The sequence below is a fragment of the Myxine glutinosa genome, chromosome 4 (assembly GCF_964187855.1).
Source record: "Myxine glutinosa chromosome 4, kmMyxGlut1.1, whole genome shotgun sequence".
Taxonomy (NCBI): Eukaryota; Metazoa; Chordata; class Myxini; order Myxiniformes; family Myxinidae; genus Myxine; species Myxine glutinosa.
In genome coordinates, this window is record NC_136264.1 from 67,886,988 (window position 1) to 67,900,761 (window position 13,774).

Sequence of the window (13,774 nt, forward strand, 5' to 3'; positions counted from 1 at the left end):
TGGTGGGGCAAGCAGCTGTGACAAACGGAAAGTGACATCACCCTTTTCCCCACGGCCCTGACAATGCATTGGCTCATTGTAGGCCAGAAGCCCAAAAGGCTGGAAATATCTCCCTGAAATTAGTGCAACGCTTTTCTTTTTTTGGTTCTAATTCTTTTTCCAAGTCAGTGCACCTGAGCCAAGCTTCCTGTTGTTGGACCTCGAAGAGGGCCCTGGGAAGTTGGCGGAACTCCCCCGATCACAGTCTTCTCTCGCAGCTGAATTCTCACAAGCGAGATGCAGTTTGTTCGGTCCTCAGTCACAATGCATCCCACTGTGAGTTATTGTTCATCCACTCATGCGATGCTAAACTGTCAGTCGAAGTAGATATAACCTCAATGGAGCTGCCACGTTTTTTTAGCGTGCTGGCGCTGCGCAGTGTCCCCTAAAGTGAAGCGAAAGACAAATTTCACAGATTGAGAATTGTTTTTCACTTTACATCCTCACCTTGTGGAAAAAAAACAATTGCACCATGAAGCAACAAAAGCAACTTCACCAAAGTGCCCAGTTGTGTCTATGCAAGTAACCAATCGCTACGAATCGCGGTCAAGACGTGGCTACCTTTACAGAAATCACTTAAAATTTCATGGACATTGCATTTCGTGCGGAATTTATTTCACTTGAAGGATCATCTTACCCAAAGGTGACATGAAACTAGTGTTTGAAGTTTCTGCTCAGATTTCCTTGCGAATGTTGAAATTACCCGCAGCATGATTAACCAACACTTTCTCGTTTTGCGTCAACATCTGGTTTTTTTCAGGGTTAGAGCTCACAATGAAAGGCCTTCTCCGGATAAATTTGCTCCCAGTTTCTAATAGCAATGAAGATATTATATTGGTAGAAAAGAAAGCCATTCTGTCTAATGATTGGATTTTTTTAAATCTAAAAGATGTTGACTCTTGGAAGAACATGGTGACAGAGGGGGAAAAGGCAACTAACTGCTAGTGGGGGCAGTGAGGGAACAGTTGGACATGATAAGCAAGGGAATGAATGAACAGAAAAAGAGAGCACGGAAGTTAACATAAGAACCTGCAAGTAAGAGGGTTGGAATAGGTAGAATTGACGAGGACAGAAAAGATCACAGGTAGGGAAGAGAGGGTGGCTCCTGGAGTAAACCCTAACCTAACAGCTTGGAATTAATAAAAATATGAATCAATTGACACCATACTACATGACCTATTAATGTTTCTCATGTTTCCTCCTGCAGTGATGATGCAAAAACGTCTGAAACGTGAAAAGAAGGCAAAGAGGAAGGTGCAAGAGATGTTCGAAGCTGAGAAGTCGATACATGAGGAAGCTAAAGCAAAACCAAGTACACCTTCCATATGCACAAGGTTTTCAGGCAGGTGGCAACAGATTGTCCGAGGATAGTCCCTGAAAAGTCACATTTTTCTTTTATCTATTTTGGAACCTCACTGGGTCTCCAGACTCCCTCCTTTCCTTTTTTTTTTTTTGAATAATTCATGAGATCTCATGGGAATATGATAACGATCTCATCAAATTCTCAATAGATTTTTGTAAGGGTTATCAATTTGTGTAACAAGTACACTGGTACATTGGCAGATTAATTGTGTCCCCAAAACCTCAATTCCGGTTTGCACAATTCCCTTTGGGTAGTGTGTGGTCTTTGTCCATAATTATAAGGGAAGACGCCTTCCATTTCTCTCATGGTTGTTTATAATGCAACAAAATGCTTAAACGGTTGTTAATTGAATGTTTGTTTTTCTTTCCATTAAATATTTTTATTTCCACCTCAGACCGGAATAACTGTTTAGATGGAATTCCCAGCCAGGAAGCTCAGTTTGACACACAACGAACAGTACCAGGTAAGCCGCATTTGAAGCTCATCGTACTTTGTTTGATATCATTGCCCTTATGGGTTCATCAAGAAGGTATTGCACTTGCAACATCTTTAAGATGCCATCTATGTGTTATATACAGGGGTACCTGGCAATGTCCGGTGCTGTTGTAATCCTGTTGGCATTTTGAAGAATCAATTTTTTTGTGGGGGTGTAAAACACTTCCCTACACCCAATAAGGAATGGGATTGGGGATCATTTACTATTACCTTTCATATAACTACAAAAGCTTAGGTACTATAGAGCAATTTAAAAAAATCCAACTTAAATAAAAAGAAAAAACTTTTTTTTTTGCCTAAAACACTCCCCGGTACTCAATGATGAACCTCTGAAAGTTTGATGAAGATCTGTTTGGCTATCTCTGAGAAAAATGGCGACACACAGGCAAACAGACAAACATCACTCTTATAGTATCCAACTATAGATGTAAAAATGGTGGGATTAGGTCCCATACATCCCACTAGAACCGATTGTCTATACATCCCACTTTCCAGCCCTCTTATAAGTTATTTAACTCCGTTCTTCATCCAACGTCTTGTTTCCTTCTCTCCTCAATCTTATCACACTCCTTTCTTCTCTCCTCAATCTTATCACACTCCTTTCTTCTCTCCTATTCACTTGAGAGCACAAGTTGACAGCACTTGAGGGCTGGTCTAGTTACATCATGATCATCATCATCATCATCATCATCATATTAAAATGCGCAATTTAGTGTCTGCCAGCTTGGTCTGCATTTGGTCGTTTTCCAACCTCTACCAAACTTGTCAGGGGGGCATACCTCATAAAACAAAGATTGTAGATCCGTGCCCACCCCCGTGCACCCCCCCCCCCCCCACCAGGGCTTCCGAAGGTGGTGGTGGATGCAAATTATCTATGTAAATGTGGACCATGTAGCTCCTCTTCTGGTGGATGAGCAAATGACGACAGGGCTTCCCTCTCAATCATTTTCACCTTAATTTTGCATTTTCAGACATTATTTTGGTCTATTATGTTGCTTTAGACTCGATTGCAAAATATCCGGAGGAATTCCAATGTTTTATTTGTCGTCATTTGTTTTTTATTACGTCTTGGACAACCGTTATCAGATTGCTGTGTTGTTTGTGATGTGCAGCTGCTGTTCTCTAGACCTGCTCACTTCATTGGGCTTTTAGGTCATTTGACTGTTGTTCCTATTCCTTTCTTGCCTACTTGAATTTTTTTTCGTCCTTTTCCTTTCTTTTTGGTTCCTGTTTATTTATTTTTTGGACTGTACAGTACACAACATAAATTTCACCCCCACACCTTGATCTCCCTTAAATAATTTTCTCAGAAAAGGTAGCACAAGCAGCCATAATGTGCTCAGAATCCTAAATTTCCTGAGGCCCACATAAGGCTCCTGGACCTCAGGCTGTATTGGCTACACACTTCGTGGCGGAGTTATACCAAAGATTTTTAAAATGATACTTGTTGCTTCCATAGATTGGCAATCTTTGGCAATTATGGCAGGCTTTCATGAGTCTGTAAAGTAAAATATATACAGTATATATATAATTTATTTCTTTTATACTCTGATGTCGAGGCTCATGGAACTGCTAAACAACAGTGGTTGGAAGATCTGCATACTGTTAATACAACGGTAGATGATAGTGGATGTAGGAAGTACATAAAATAAAGTTATTAAAATTGTTGAAAATTGTGGACATGCATGGGGTGCAACATGAGATGATGGTCAAACTCCATTTTGAAGGTTGAAGGGGTGGCGTTAAAGGTGGAATTGGATCGATGTAGGAAGGCCATTTCCCCAAGTGAAGGAAAAGGGTAACAAAGGAATGAAGGTGAACGGAAAGCTTTGACTTAAGAAGTCTGGCAAGTAGTGGATTCGTGCATAAAATTGTGCCACTAGGAAGGGGCTGATTGCTGTGAAGGGATGGGGGTCGGGGGGGGGGGGGGGGCTACATTCAAGGCTGTACAAAACAAAAAGGTCACCAAGTTTTCTAGAATTAGAGCAACTGCACTGATTCTTGATAAGATTCCTGATGGGAGATTCCATATTACATGCAATGATTTGGATGTTACATGATGGGAGATTCCATGTTACATTAAACGATGTGGGGAGGAAGTTGTATGCGGACGATCTGGCTGTTGTGGCAGAGAGCATAACGGAGATGCAGGAAGTACTGGGGGAGTGGAAGGAGGCATTTGGGAAACATGGGCTGAAGATGAGTAGGGAGAAGATTGAGAGATGTGTGCATGTCGAGAAGCAGAGAAAAGAAATGAACATCAGCTTATAGAGGGGAAGGAGATCAGACAGGAAGATAGGTTTGAGTATCTGGTGGGAACATTGACTGGGGATGGTAGGTCCGACGCAAAGTTGCGGAAGGGGATTCAGGTGGGTGCGAGTGCATGGAGTAGGGTGAAGGGATTAATGTCAGACAGAACGAGAACGGCACTCAATGGAGAGCATACCTCCGCCTGATGAACAGTTTACGTTTTGTATCTCAGAGTACACCAGAAAATCACAATACAGAATCACATTTAATCAAAATCTATCACAGGAATCACCATAGGTCCAGTCTTTCATACCCTGATCTACCCCTCGTTTTTGGCCATAGCACTCAATGGTGAAGAATCACTTAAAAATGCTACTAGCTGGATCCGGATCCGGATCTTCACCAAAATTGAATCGATTCTTCTTTGTCAAACACACAACCTCTCCAACAAGTTTCGTCCAAATCCATCCATAACTTTTTGAGATATCCTGGTATGTATAGTTTTTGGCCCTATCTCCCAAAGGTGAAGAATCACTTAAAAAAGTAAATAATTCTCATATCCGAATCCATATTCAGATCTTCACCAAAGTCGAATCGATTCGTCCTTGTCAGACACCCAACCGGTCCACCAAATTTTGTCCGAATCTGTCCACAACTTTTTGAGATATGTTGTTCACAAACGGACAGACAGACAAATGAAAAATCGGTCATAGACCGGGGACTTGCCGGAATGTACTTTTTATCGGCCATTTTGGATCATTAAAAGTAAATAATGACCTCTGCCAAAGTTCAAACGACGTTTAATCTCCACATGAGAGAATTCCACTTAGCTATTTTGGCAGTGTATAAGCTAACAGATCGCTGTCTCCATCGATCTTGCCAAGGCCGTAACACCTATTGGCTCAAAATCCTTTTAACTGTTGACTTGGTAGTTTTTACAATGAAGGAAACACGTATCTATCTATAATTCCAGTAATCTCTGTGTGTGTGTGTGTCTGTCTGTGTGTTTGTCTGTGACCGCTGTTTCTCGACAACCACGGGTCCGATATACTTGAAACTTGCCAGGTATATTGCTGGGGACCCGAGGATGTGCCTTTTCAAGGTTTCATATTAATCGGACAATTACTTACCGAGATATGTCCAAAAAACGCTTCAACCAATCAGAGAGCAGCGAGCTATCACGTGTGCCGAACCGTTAATGCAATGCAAGCGTTAATGCGTTAATGCAAGGCTTTTCGTTTTTTCCCCTCTTCTCTTTCTACTTTTCCTTGCGATTAAATTGCAAACAGCCAAAATACGTTGGCGCTAATTGAATAATTGGCCATTAACACTAAAATAATCGTAACTGCGATATGCCAACTTCCGGACAGTGCAGCCTTCCATGTTGTTGTTGTTTGCAGCAGCTGTTTGCAGCAAGGGAAGGCTTTTCTTTTTTCCCCTCTTCTCTTTCTACTTTTCCTTGCGATTAAATTGCAAAAAGCCAAAATACGTTGGCGATAATTGAATAATTGGGCATTATGTTTTACAACTAATAAAAACGAATTTGCGATTCATTCGCTTTCCTGCGCGTTTGTGTACGCGATGGCGATTTCTTTACCAAACTCCGGAAGCCGTTCGCTTTGGACCAAACCATTGCATGTAAATAGAGGGGGGGGTTCTGTGGTCGTTGCGAATGGACCAAACCATTCATGTAAATAGAGGGGGGGGATTGTCACTGTACTCGCAAGCCGTTCGCCGTTCGCTTTGGCGTTGCGAATGGACCAAACCATTTCATGTAAATAGAGGGGGGGGATATAATTTTAGATAGATATATAGTACGGGCATATATATAGTACGGGCATGCCCTAGTCGGGAGTACATACGACATAGCGATTGTGAATGTGACAGCTCTGAGGCGTCTTTCGCTTTGCATCGCAGTGACGGCGAGCACCAACATGGCGGCTGTAAGATTAAAATCTGGCTTCAAGTCCCCTCACCACCCAAAGCCTTCAACCAGACATATTAACACACTCCTCCCACTTCATTCCCATTCTTCAAAGCAAAGCGGTAAAAATTGTTGTATCGCCATTATATGTTACTAGCAACGGTACCCGCCCTAAGGGCGGAGCTTCAATTGGGAGGCGCAAATGATTGGGTGACCATCGTTTTGGGTGACCTTGAGCTTGACCTTGGGCTTGGAGAGTTAAAAATTGGGCAGTCTATTCCAGGGCAAGGAAAATATGTGTTTAAAGTATGGCGATGCTATGTGCAACGATGTAGACGTAGTACTGCGCACAAATAGACAAACAGACAGACAGACAGACAGACAGACAGACAGACAAACCAACCAACCAACCAATATACTTGGCGGAATCTATTCCGGCAAGTAACAAACAAATGAAAAATCACTCATAGAGCGACACTTGGCAAAACAGAACAAAGTAGTATGGTACTCAGTAGAGCATCCTTTTGGCCTCAAAAATAATTTGTGGTAGAATTCAGTGACCTGATATGCAAATCGTCTTCAAAGTTTAAATTAATCGGATGAAAATTGTCAATTTTTGAAATTTGGCCTATGTTGACCTTTTGGCCTATGTTGACCTCAAAAATAGTTGGTGGTTGGCTTCAGTAAGCTGATGTGCAAATCCTATTCAGATTTCAAGTCAATCAGATGAAAATTTGAGGATTTTAAAAGTTTGAAAAAAGTAGTTGACCTTTGGCCTATGTTGACCTTGTGACTTATGTTGACCTCAAAAATAGTTGTTGGTTGAATTCAGTTACCCGATTCGTAAATCCCATTCAATTTTCAAGTCAATCTGATGAAAATTGAGGATTTTAGAAATTTGAAATGGTTGTTGACCTTTAGCCTATGTTGACCTTTTGACCTCAAATACATATATGATTTTTGTCGGACCACAAAGTCTACCATTTGGTGAAGTTTCGTGAAGATCGGTTTTAAATTGTGACCTGTAAGCAAATATAAGTGAACGGACAGACAGACAGACAGACAAACACACACACACACACACACACACACACACACACACACACACACACACACACACACACACAAACCGGAGCGATCAACAAACTTGCAAAAAAAAAAAAAAAAATCCCCAAGTATCAAACAGACAGGAGTGAAAACATAACCTCCATCCACCTTTGGTGCCGGAGGTAAAGATATCAAGGCAATTGAAAGGGTAATTTTTGTGTCTTGTGTGATGCTGGCCTACCTTTACGGTCTGCAAAAGGTAGCACTGACAGAGAGATAACAACAGATGCTGCACCTCTGCGAGAACAACTGGGTCAGGAGGATTGTGGAAGTGAAGAGGGTGGATAGATGGAGAATAGATGAACTGAGGGAGGAGATTGGCGTGCAGATGAGCTTGACGGGGAGATTGGTGAAATGCCAGCCGAAGTGGGCTGGACCTATGGTGCAAATACGGGAAGAGAGAATGGCAAAGAGAGTGGATCGGTTAAAGGAGCAAGATAGAAGGAAAAGAGGTAGAATGTGGTTGAGATGGGAGCATTGTGTGAAGAGGGATATCAGTAAGGATGGTTGGTTGGAGGGTGGAGTGGAGAGTTGGCTGAGGACAGATGGAAGTGGAGGAATATTTTGGTCAAGGCAGGGCAGAAGCTTGGTACCATTGGGCCTCACCCCTTATAAGCGGAAGCGGAAGAGCAGATTAAGATTTGGATGTGAAAGCAGGAAGGAGCTAAAAATGAGTCTTGAGAGACCCAAACTACAATGAAGTGTAATATTCCATTGCTTGTTATAAGTTGGAAAGGCGATTAACTGACAGAGTGGAGTCAACAGCAAAACGCTGAAAAGTGGATAAATACAACAACAACAACAACAACAACAACAACAACAACAACAGGCATTTTAAGGCCATTTTCCCTGCTAGAGCAGGGGTTAGCCTTGCGGGCCCCATTCTCCATTTTGCCCTATTTTCTGCATCTCTCCTTGTTAACCCCCTTGCCCGCATTTCTTCTTCGACCATCTTTAGCCAAGTCTTTCTCGATCTTCCCCGTCCTCTACTTCCTTCGACATTCATTTCCATCACTCTTCTCAACCAGTCACTTTCATCCTTCCTCGACACATGACCAAACCATCTCAAACTGTTTCTCTTCACAGCATCAATCACAGGCTCTATTCCCATCATCTTTCGCAATTCATCATTTGTCTTCCTCTCTCTCAACGATACTCCGCACATCCACCGAACCATTCGCATTTCCACCCTTTCCAGCCTTCGTTGCTGCTCTACGTTCATTACCCATGTCTCGCTCCCATAAATCATAACACTTCTCACACATGCAGCATACACCTTTCCCTTCAGCTTCAACGACACTCCCCTCCTCATCAACACGCCACTCAGTTCCCGAAACTTCTTCCATGCACATCTCACTCTAACAACCGTTGCCGAAAAAGTAGATAAATAGAATATGTAAATGAGTGCAATTCTGTGGGACCTTGCAGGCTTCCAAATGGCACCTTGAAGGTAGAGTAAGGTTATTTGCTCAAGTAGAGAATTGTGGTTTGAAGAGAAGGAATGTATTGATAACCCATAGACAAATCATGACTGTGGTTTTCATCTGTTGATCTTGATTTGTGTTCCGCAGAATCGAAACTATATTACAACAAATGGCTTGTTGGGTCATCTGGATCTTCATGATGCATTCAGCCTTGACCTGATGTTGTGGACCCAAGACCAATTAAGCCTTCACCCTTCATCCAAAACCAGAAAGCTTCTTATGGTTGATAATTTAATGCTTATGGAACAAGTCCACGACGCGCCTTTGCTTTTGTATAATCTATCTATAATTCCAGTAATCTCTGTACGTCTGTACGTCTGTTTGTCTGTGACCGCTGTTTCTCGACAACCACGGGTCCGATATACTTGAAACTTGCCAGGTATATTGCTGGGGACCCGAGGATGTGCCTTTTCAAGGTTTCATATTAATCGGACAATTACTTACCGAGCTATGTCCAAAAAACGATTCAACCAATCAGAGAGCAGCGAACGATCGCGTGTGCCGAACGTGGCGGGCACACTCTGCCTCGGATGGCACATTTGAAAGCGTATTCATTTATTTCACGTTTGCAAACTATGTTGGCGTTAAACTATGTTTTAAAACTAATAAAAACGAATTTGCGATTCATTCGCTTTCCTGCGCGTTTGTGCACGCGATGGCGATTTCTTTACCAAACTCCGGAAGCCGTTCGCTTTGGACCAAACCATTGCATGTAAATAGAGGGGGGGGATTGTCACCGTACTCGCAAGCCGTTCGCTTTGGACCAAACCATTTCATGTAAATAGAGGGGGGGGGGATATAATTTTAGATATAGATATAGTACGGGCAATGCCCTAGTATTTGTAAATGCAGACTACTGTACAAGTTCTCTGGTGAATCCTATTAACGTCATATTAAAAGGTTTACCCTTCTTCACGGTGGTACTTCTTCATTGCATTTCCAAGTTTTTGCACCTATCCGAAAAGCACTTGAAGCACAATGATAGCTTTTCCCTAAAAATAAAAATTCGGTCCACCTCTTCACCTATGGATGGAATCAGCAGGACGTCGATCGAGGTATGCCAACCATAACGGGAAGAATGGAGAAGCTGAACGTTTCGGACATTGACCCTTCATCTAAGCAATAAAAACCTATTTTTCTCTGACGAAGGGACATCGTTGTACCTGTCCACCGACGCAGATCTACACTAGCCTTCACGACCAAGACTAGGTCTTCATTTTGTACCTGCTGCACCTGCTGCATTCCTTTTGATCGCCCCATATTCACTTTGGCCCCTTCTTGTCTCCTTTGAAAATGACTTGATACACTCTTGCAAAAAAACAATGACTTAGGTATTTCTTTTCTTTTCCTTTAATCATAATTTCAGTTGCTTTAGAGACGATTAGAGCCTGGTATTGGCTTAGCGGTTAGGGTGCCGGCTTGGGATCCTAGGATCCTGGGTTTGAATCCCGGTCGATCGCTGAATTAACACCATTGGGGTTGACTCAGCCTGTCATCCTTCCGAGGTCGGCAAATTGAGTACCAGTTCACAGGTAATTCCCTGTGTGTCGCAAGAGATGACTAACAGGGTTGGCGGCAGGAAGGGCATCCGGCCATAAAACATTGCTTCAAAAAGGGACCACGGTGCCCGAAAAAAGGCCAACCCCTGCTCTGCCAGGGAAAAATGGCCTCTAAAGGTGGTTCCATAATTTCAGTTGCTTGTCCACGAAATCTAGTGCTGTCCTTAATTTGCTAAGAAAATTGAAAATAAATTGAATTTATTAATTTTTTCAACCTGATGAAGTTGTAAGAAGTAAGAAAGAAGTAAGTAAGCTCTTCTCTGTAAGAAGTTGTGAAATAACTTTCAGATGCAGTTTACAAACCTAGTTCTTTATCTTGCCAAACATGCCCTCATTCTTGAATTGGAATAAGTATCGTCATGCTCCTTTTGACAAGCCCCACGTTCATGAACTGTCCAGGACAGGAAGTTTAAGAGTTGGAGATAATGTCTGCGGTAATTTATTCCAAACAAAGAGCTTCTTGTGAAAACGTGGGCTGCATCGTTCCCAAGAAATGGTGGTTACGGGACATCTATTATGCACTTGATTCCCACCAGGTTCGGTTTCCTCTTCCTGCGTTGATGGGATAGTTACTGAAACTCTCTGTGCAAGAGTTGTTTTCTTTTCACTTGTTTCCTGCGCAGTTTTTGTTCTGTGTTTCCCGTGCAAAATGTCGATTTTGTACATGCATACTCATTGCACATTTGACTGATATATGAACTGCTGATCGCAAGCATCTAAAAGTCGGATCATTTCAAAAAGCATCAAATCACATGAGAGTCAAGACGAGTACAGGGAGAAGCAAGAGACTTTCACATTTTCAAGACTATTAAAATGTAGGAATGTGCACTTTTTCTCCTGTTAATAGTTTCACATTGACTTGACATGCCAAACATGAGTCCATGAGATAACCGACTTTACATAGCCAGCTAAAGGACGCCACGCTCTGAGAGGCAAGGCCTTCCCCTAGCAAGGCCTTCCCTTCCCATAGTCCGCTTTTTCTACCTGAGTATGCTAAAGTTTTTATTTTTGTTAAATCCAACCAGGTGCTCTCGAACCCAGACTACACATGTAACTTGGTGGCAAATGCACATACAAATGTATCATTCCACCCTGTGGAATGCCGGCCATTATTTTGGCCACTGCAACAATAATTATTATCTATACCTATAAAAGGCAAAAAAATCTCTCTCTCTCTTTCTCTCTGTCTCTCTGTCACTCTCGCTCTCCCCATCTCTCTCTGTCTCTCTGTCTCTCTGTCTCTCTTTCTCTCTATCTCTCTCACTCTCCCCATCTCTCTCTGTCTCTGTCTCTCTGTCTCTCTCTATCTCTCTCTCTCTCTCTCTCTCTCTCTCTCTCTCTCTGTGTGTGTATGTATGTGTTCTATGCATGGCCACATCTTTTAAGCTACAAATTCCAAACTCGGGGTACAAATACAACACTTTGTGTGGGTGATAACATAGGCTATGTGGCCTCCTGCGGGGAGGTCGGGAGGGGACATAATTCTCTATGTAAATGTGTACCTTGTAGTGCCACCTGGTGGTGGTGGCAGAGAGTGATACAATTTCATTTTTTCTACCTGAGCAATGCTGAGGTTGAAGCACTCCTCGCACGGATACATTTGTCATGGGCAGCCCAAATACATCGGTTCCAACAGCAACATTTATTATACGACCAGAGCAGGAATCCTTTTACGACGACACGGGAGGAACACACAAAAGGATATATAGTAATATTTCCTGAAGCAATAGAAGAAAATATAAAAGTATATGAAAGGACCACGCCTCAAACAATTGTGAGCAACAACAATTATGAGCTACAAAATATACTTTTTTGTGTGTTTTACTTCATTTTACATCCTCATTGACACTTGCAGATAAATATGCAATATGTTTGTCAAGTACAACATGCTGTCTTTTGATTAAACCCATCAGCAAAGCGAGGGGTAGGCATGCCTAGTGCATTAGAATGGCCCAAATGAGAATAGGTCCGTCAACCACATTGGTACCCAACCGTGTGAGGTAATTCAGAGGAATAGTCCAAAGGCCTGCTCTTATTTTGGACCTTTTGCATCCACATTATATGTGGACAGCCGGATAAACTGCCTCCAGCAGGCAATGTTGCAATAATGTCAACTCTGCAGTTCATGGATTTGGAACATGCGGTGAGATTAATTTGTTTAGGCCTTTTTAACGATGAGACCGGTTGAGAGCTCTAGTCCAGAAATGGCAGTTTTGGAGAGCAGTACTTCTTTACAGACAGCACATGAACTGATATGTGTTTCCAAAATGAGAATGTGCATTATTTGTATGTTCTGCAGTGGTACGAGACCTGTCTCTTCAACAAACACTTCTACGATTGGGATTTTTACCAGCAGTGGCAAAAATACTATTGTCTTAAATATAAATGTACAAGAAAAGTTTTTCTTGAAACTAGGAAAACCATGATGAAATATTTGAAGCCACCAGAAACATTTTGTAATGCTCTATTGTTCTAAGAAAGCTTTTTTGTTTTAAGAAAGCTTTTTTGTTCTAAGAAAGCTTTTTTGTTTCAAGAAAGCTTTTTTGGTCTAAGCAAGCTTTTTTGTTTTAAGAAAGCTTTTTTTGTTCTAAGAAAGCTTTTTTGTTCTAAGAAAGCTTTTTTGTTTTAAGAAAGCTTTTTTTTGTTTCAAGAAAGCTTTTTTGTTCTAAGAAAGCTTTTTTGTTCTAAGAAAGATGTTTTGTTCTAAGAAAGCTTTTTTGTTCTAAGAAAGCTTTTTTTGTTTTAAGAAAGCTGTTTTTGTTGAAAGCTTTTTTTGTTCTAAGAAAGCTTTTTGTTTAAAGAAAGCTTTTTTGGTTCTAAGAAAGGTTTTTTTTCTAAGAAAAAATTTCTTATTTCTTTATTCTTTATTTCTTTATTCCTTCAGGTCGCACAAGATCTGCCTGCAACCCTCTTATGCAAATGCAAATTTCTTTATTCCTTCAGGTCGCACAAGATCTGCCTGCAACCCTCTTATGGTTAAACTGCCAAAGTCTAGGCTCTCTGCTCACCTTCACTCTTTCATTCCCCTTTTCTCCCGCCTCTGGAACAAACTCCCCCACTCCCTTCAATCCCACTCCTCCCTCCAGGTCTTTAAAACAGCTGTTCACCACCATCTCTTATCTTCCCCCATCGAAAACCTTGATCTTTTCTACCCCCGGTAATTCACCCCAGAGTCCTTGCAGTGTTCATATGTTTTATTCCTCTCCCACCTCCCCCCAAGTCCTCCCGATGTCCCTGCTCTCAAATGTTGTGTTTGTGTCCTTCCCCCTCTTCCCCCTCTCTTTTGTGTCCTTCCCCCTCTCTCCCCATCTTGTCTGCCGCTCCCCTTGTTTTTTGTGTTTTGTGTGTCGGTTTGTCTTTTTGTGTGATAAATGTTAGCTCTTTCACGAGCCTCGATCTTGTATACAAACAAAAAAAAAAAGAAAAAAAAAAGCTTTTTTGTTTTAAGAAAGCTTTTTTTTGTTTCAAGAAAGCTTTTTTGTTCTAAGAAAGCTTTTTTGTTCTAAGAAAGCTGTTTTGTTCTAAGAAAGCTTTTTTGTTCTAAGAAAGCTTT

At 41.7% G+C, this 13,774-nt stretch overlaps 1 protein-coding gene across 4 annotated transcripts in view; it reads left to right on the forward strand.

Moving 5' to 3' along the window:
• LOC137424715 (dachshund homolog 1) overlaps nucleotides 1–9,576 on the forward strand; it is an 81,489-nt gene extending 71,913 nt beyond the window's left edge. For 2 of the 4 annotated variants that reach the window (XM_068112457.2, XM_068112455.2), the window contains 3 exons: nucleotides 1,247–1,381; nucleotides 1,797–1,865; nucleotides 8,750–9,575. In XM_068112457.2, the coding sequence (XP_067968558.2) occupies nucleotides 1,247–1,381; nucleotides 1,797–1,865; nucleotides 8,750–8,802 (257 nt within the window). In that variant the 3' untranslated portion in view covers nucleotides 8,803–9,575. Of the gene's footprint in view, nucleotides 1–1,246; nucleotides 1,382–1,796; nucleotides 1,866–8,749 lie in introns of all 4 variants that reach the window. The other 2 variants (XR_013623068.1, XM_068112456.2) reach the window with 2 other exon arrangements.
• Nucleotides 9,577–13,774: the final 4,198 nt, after the last annotated feature.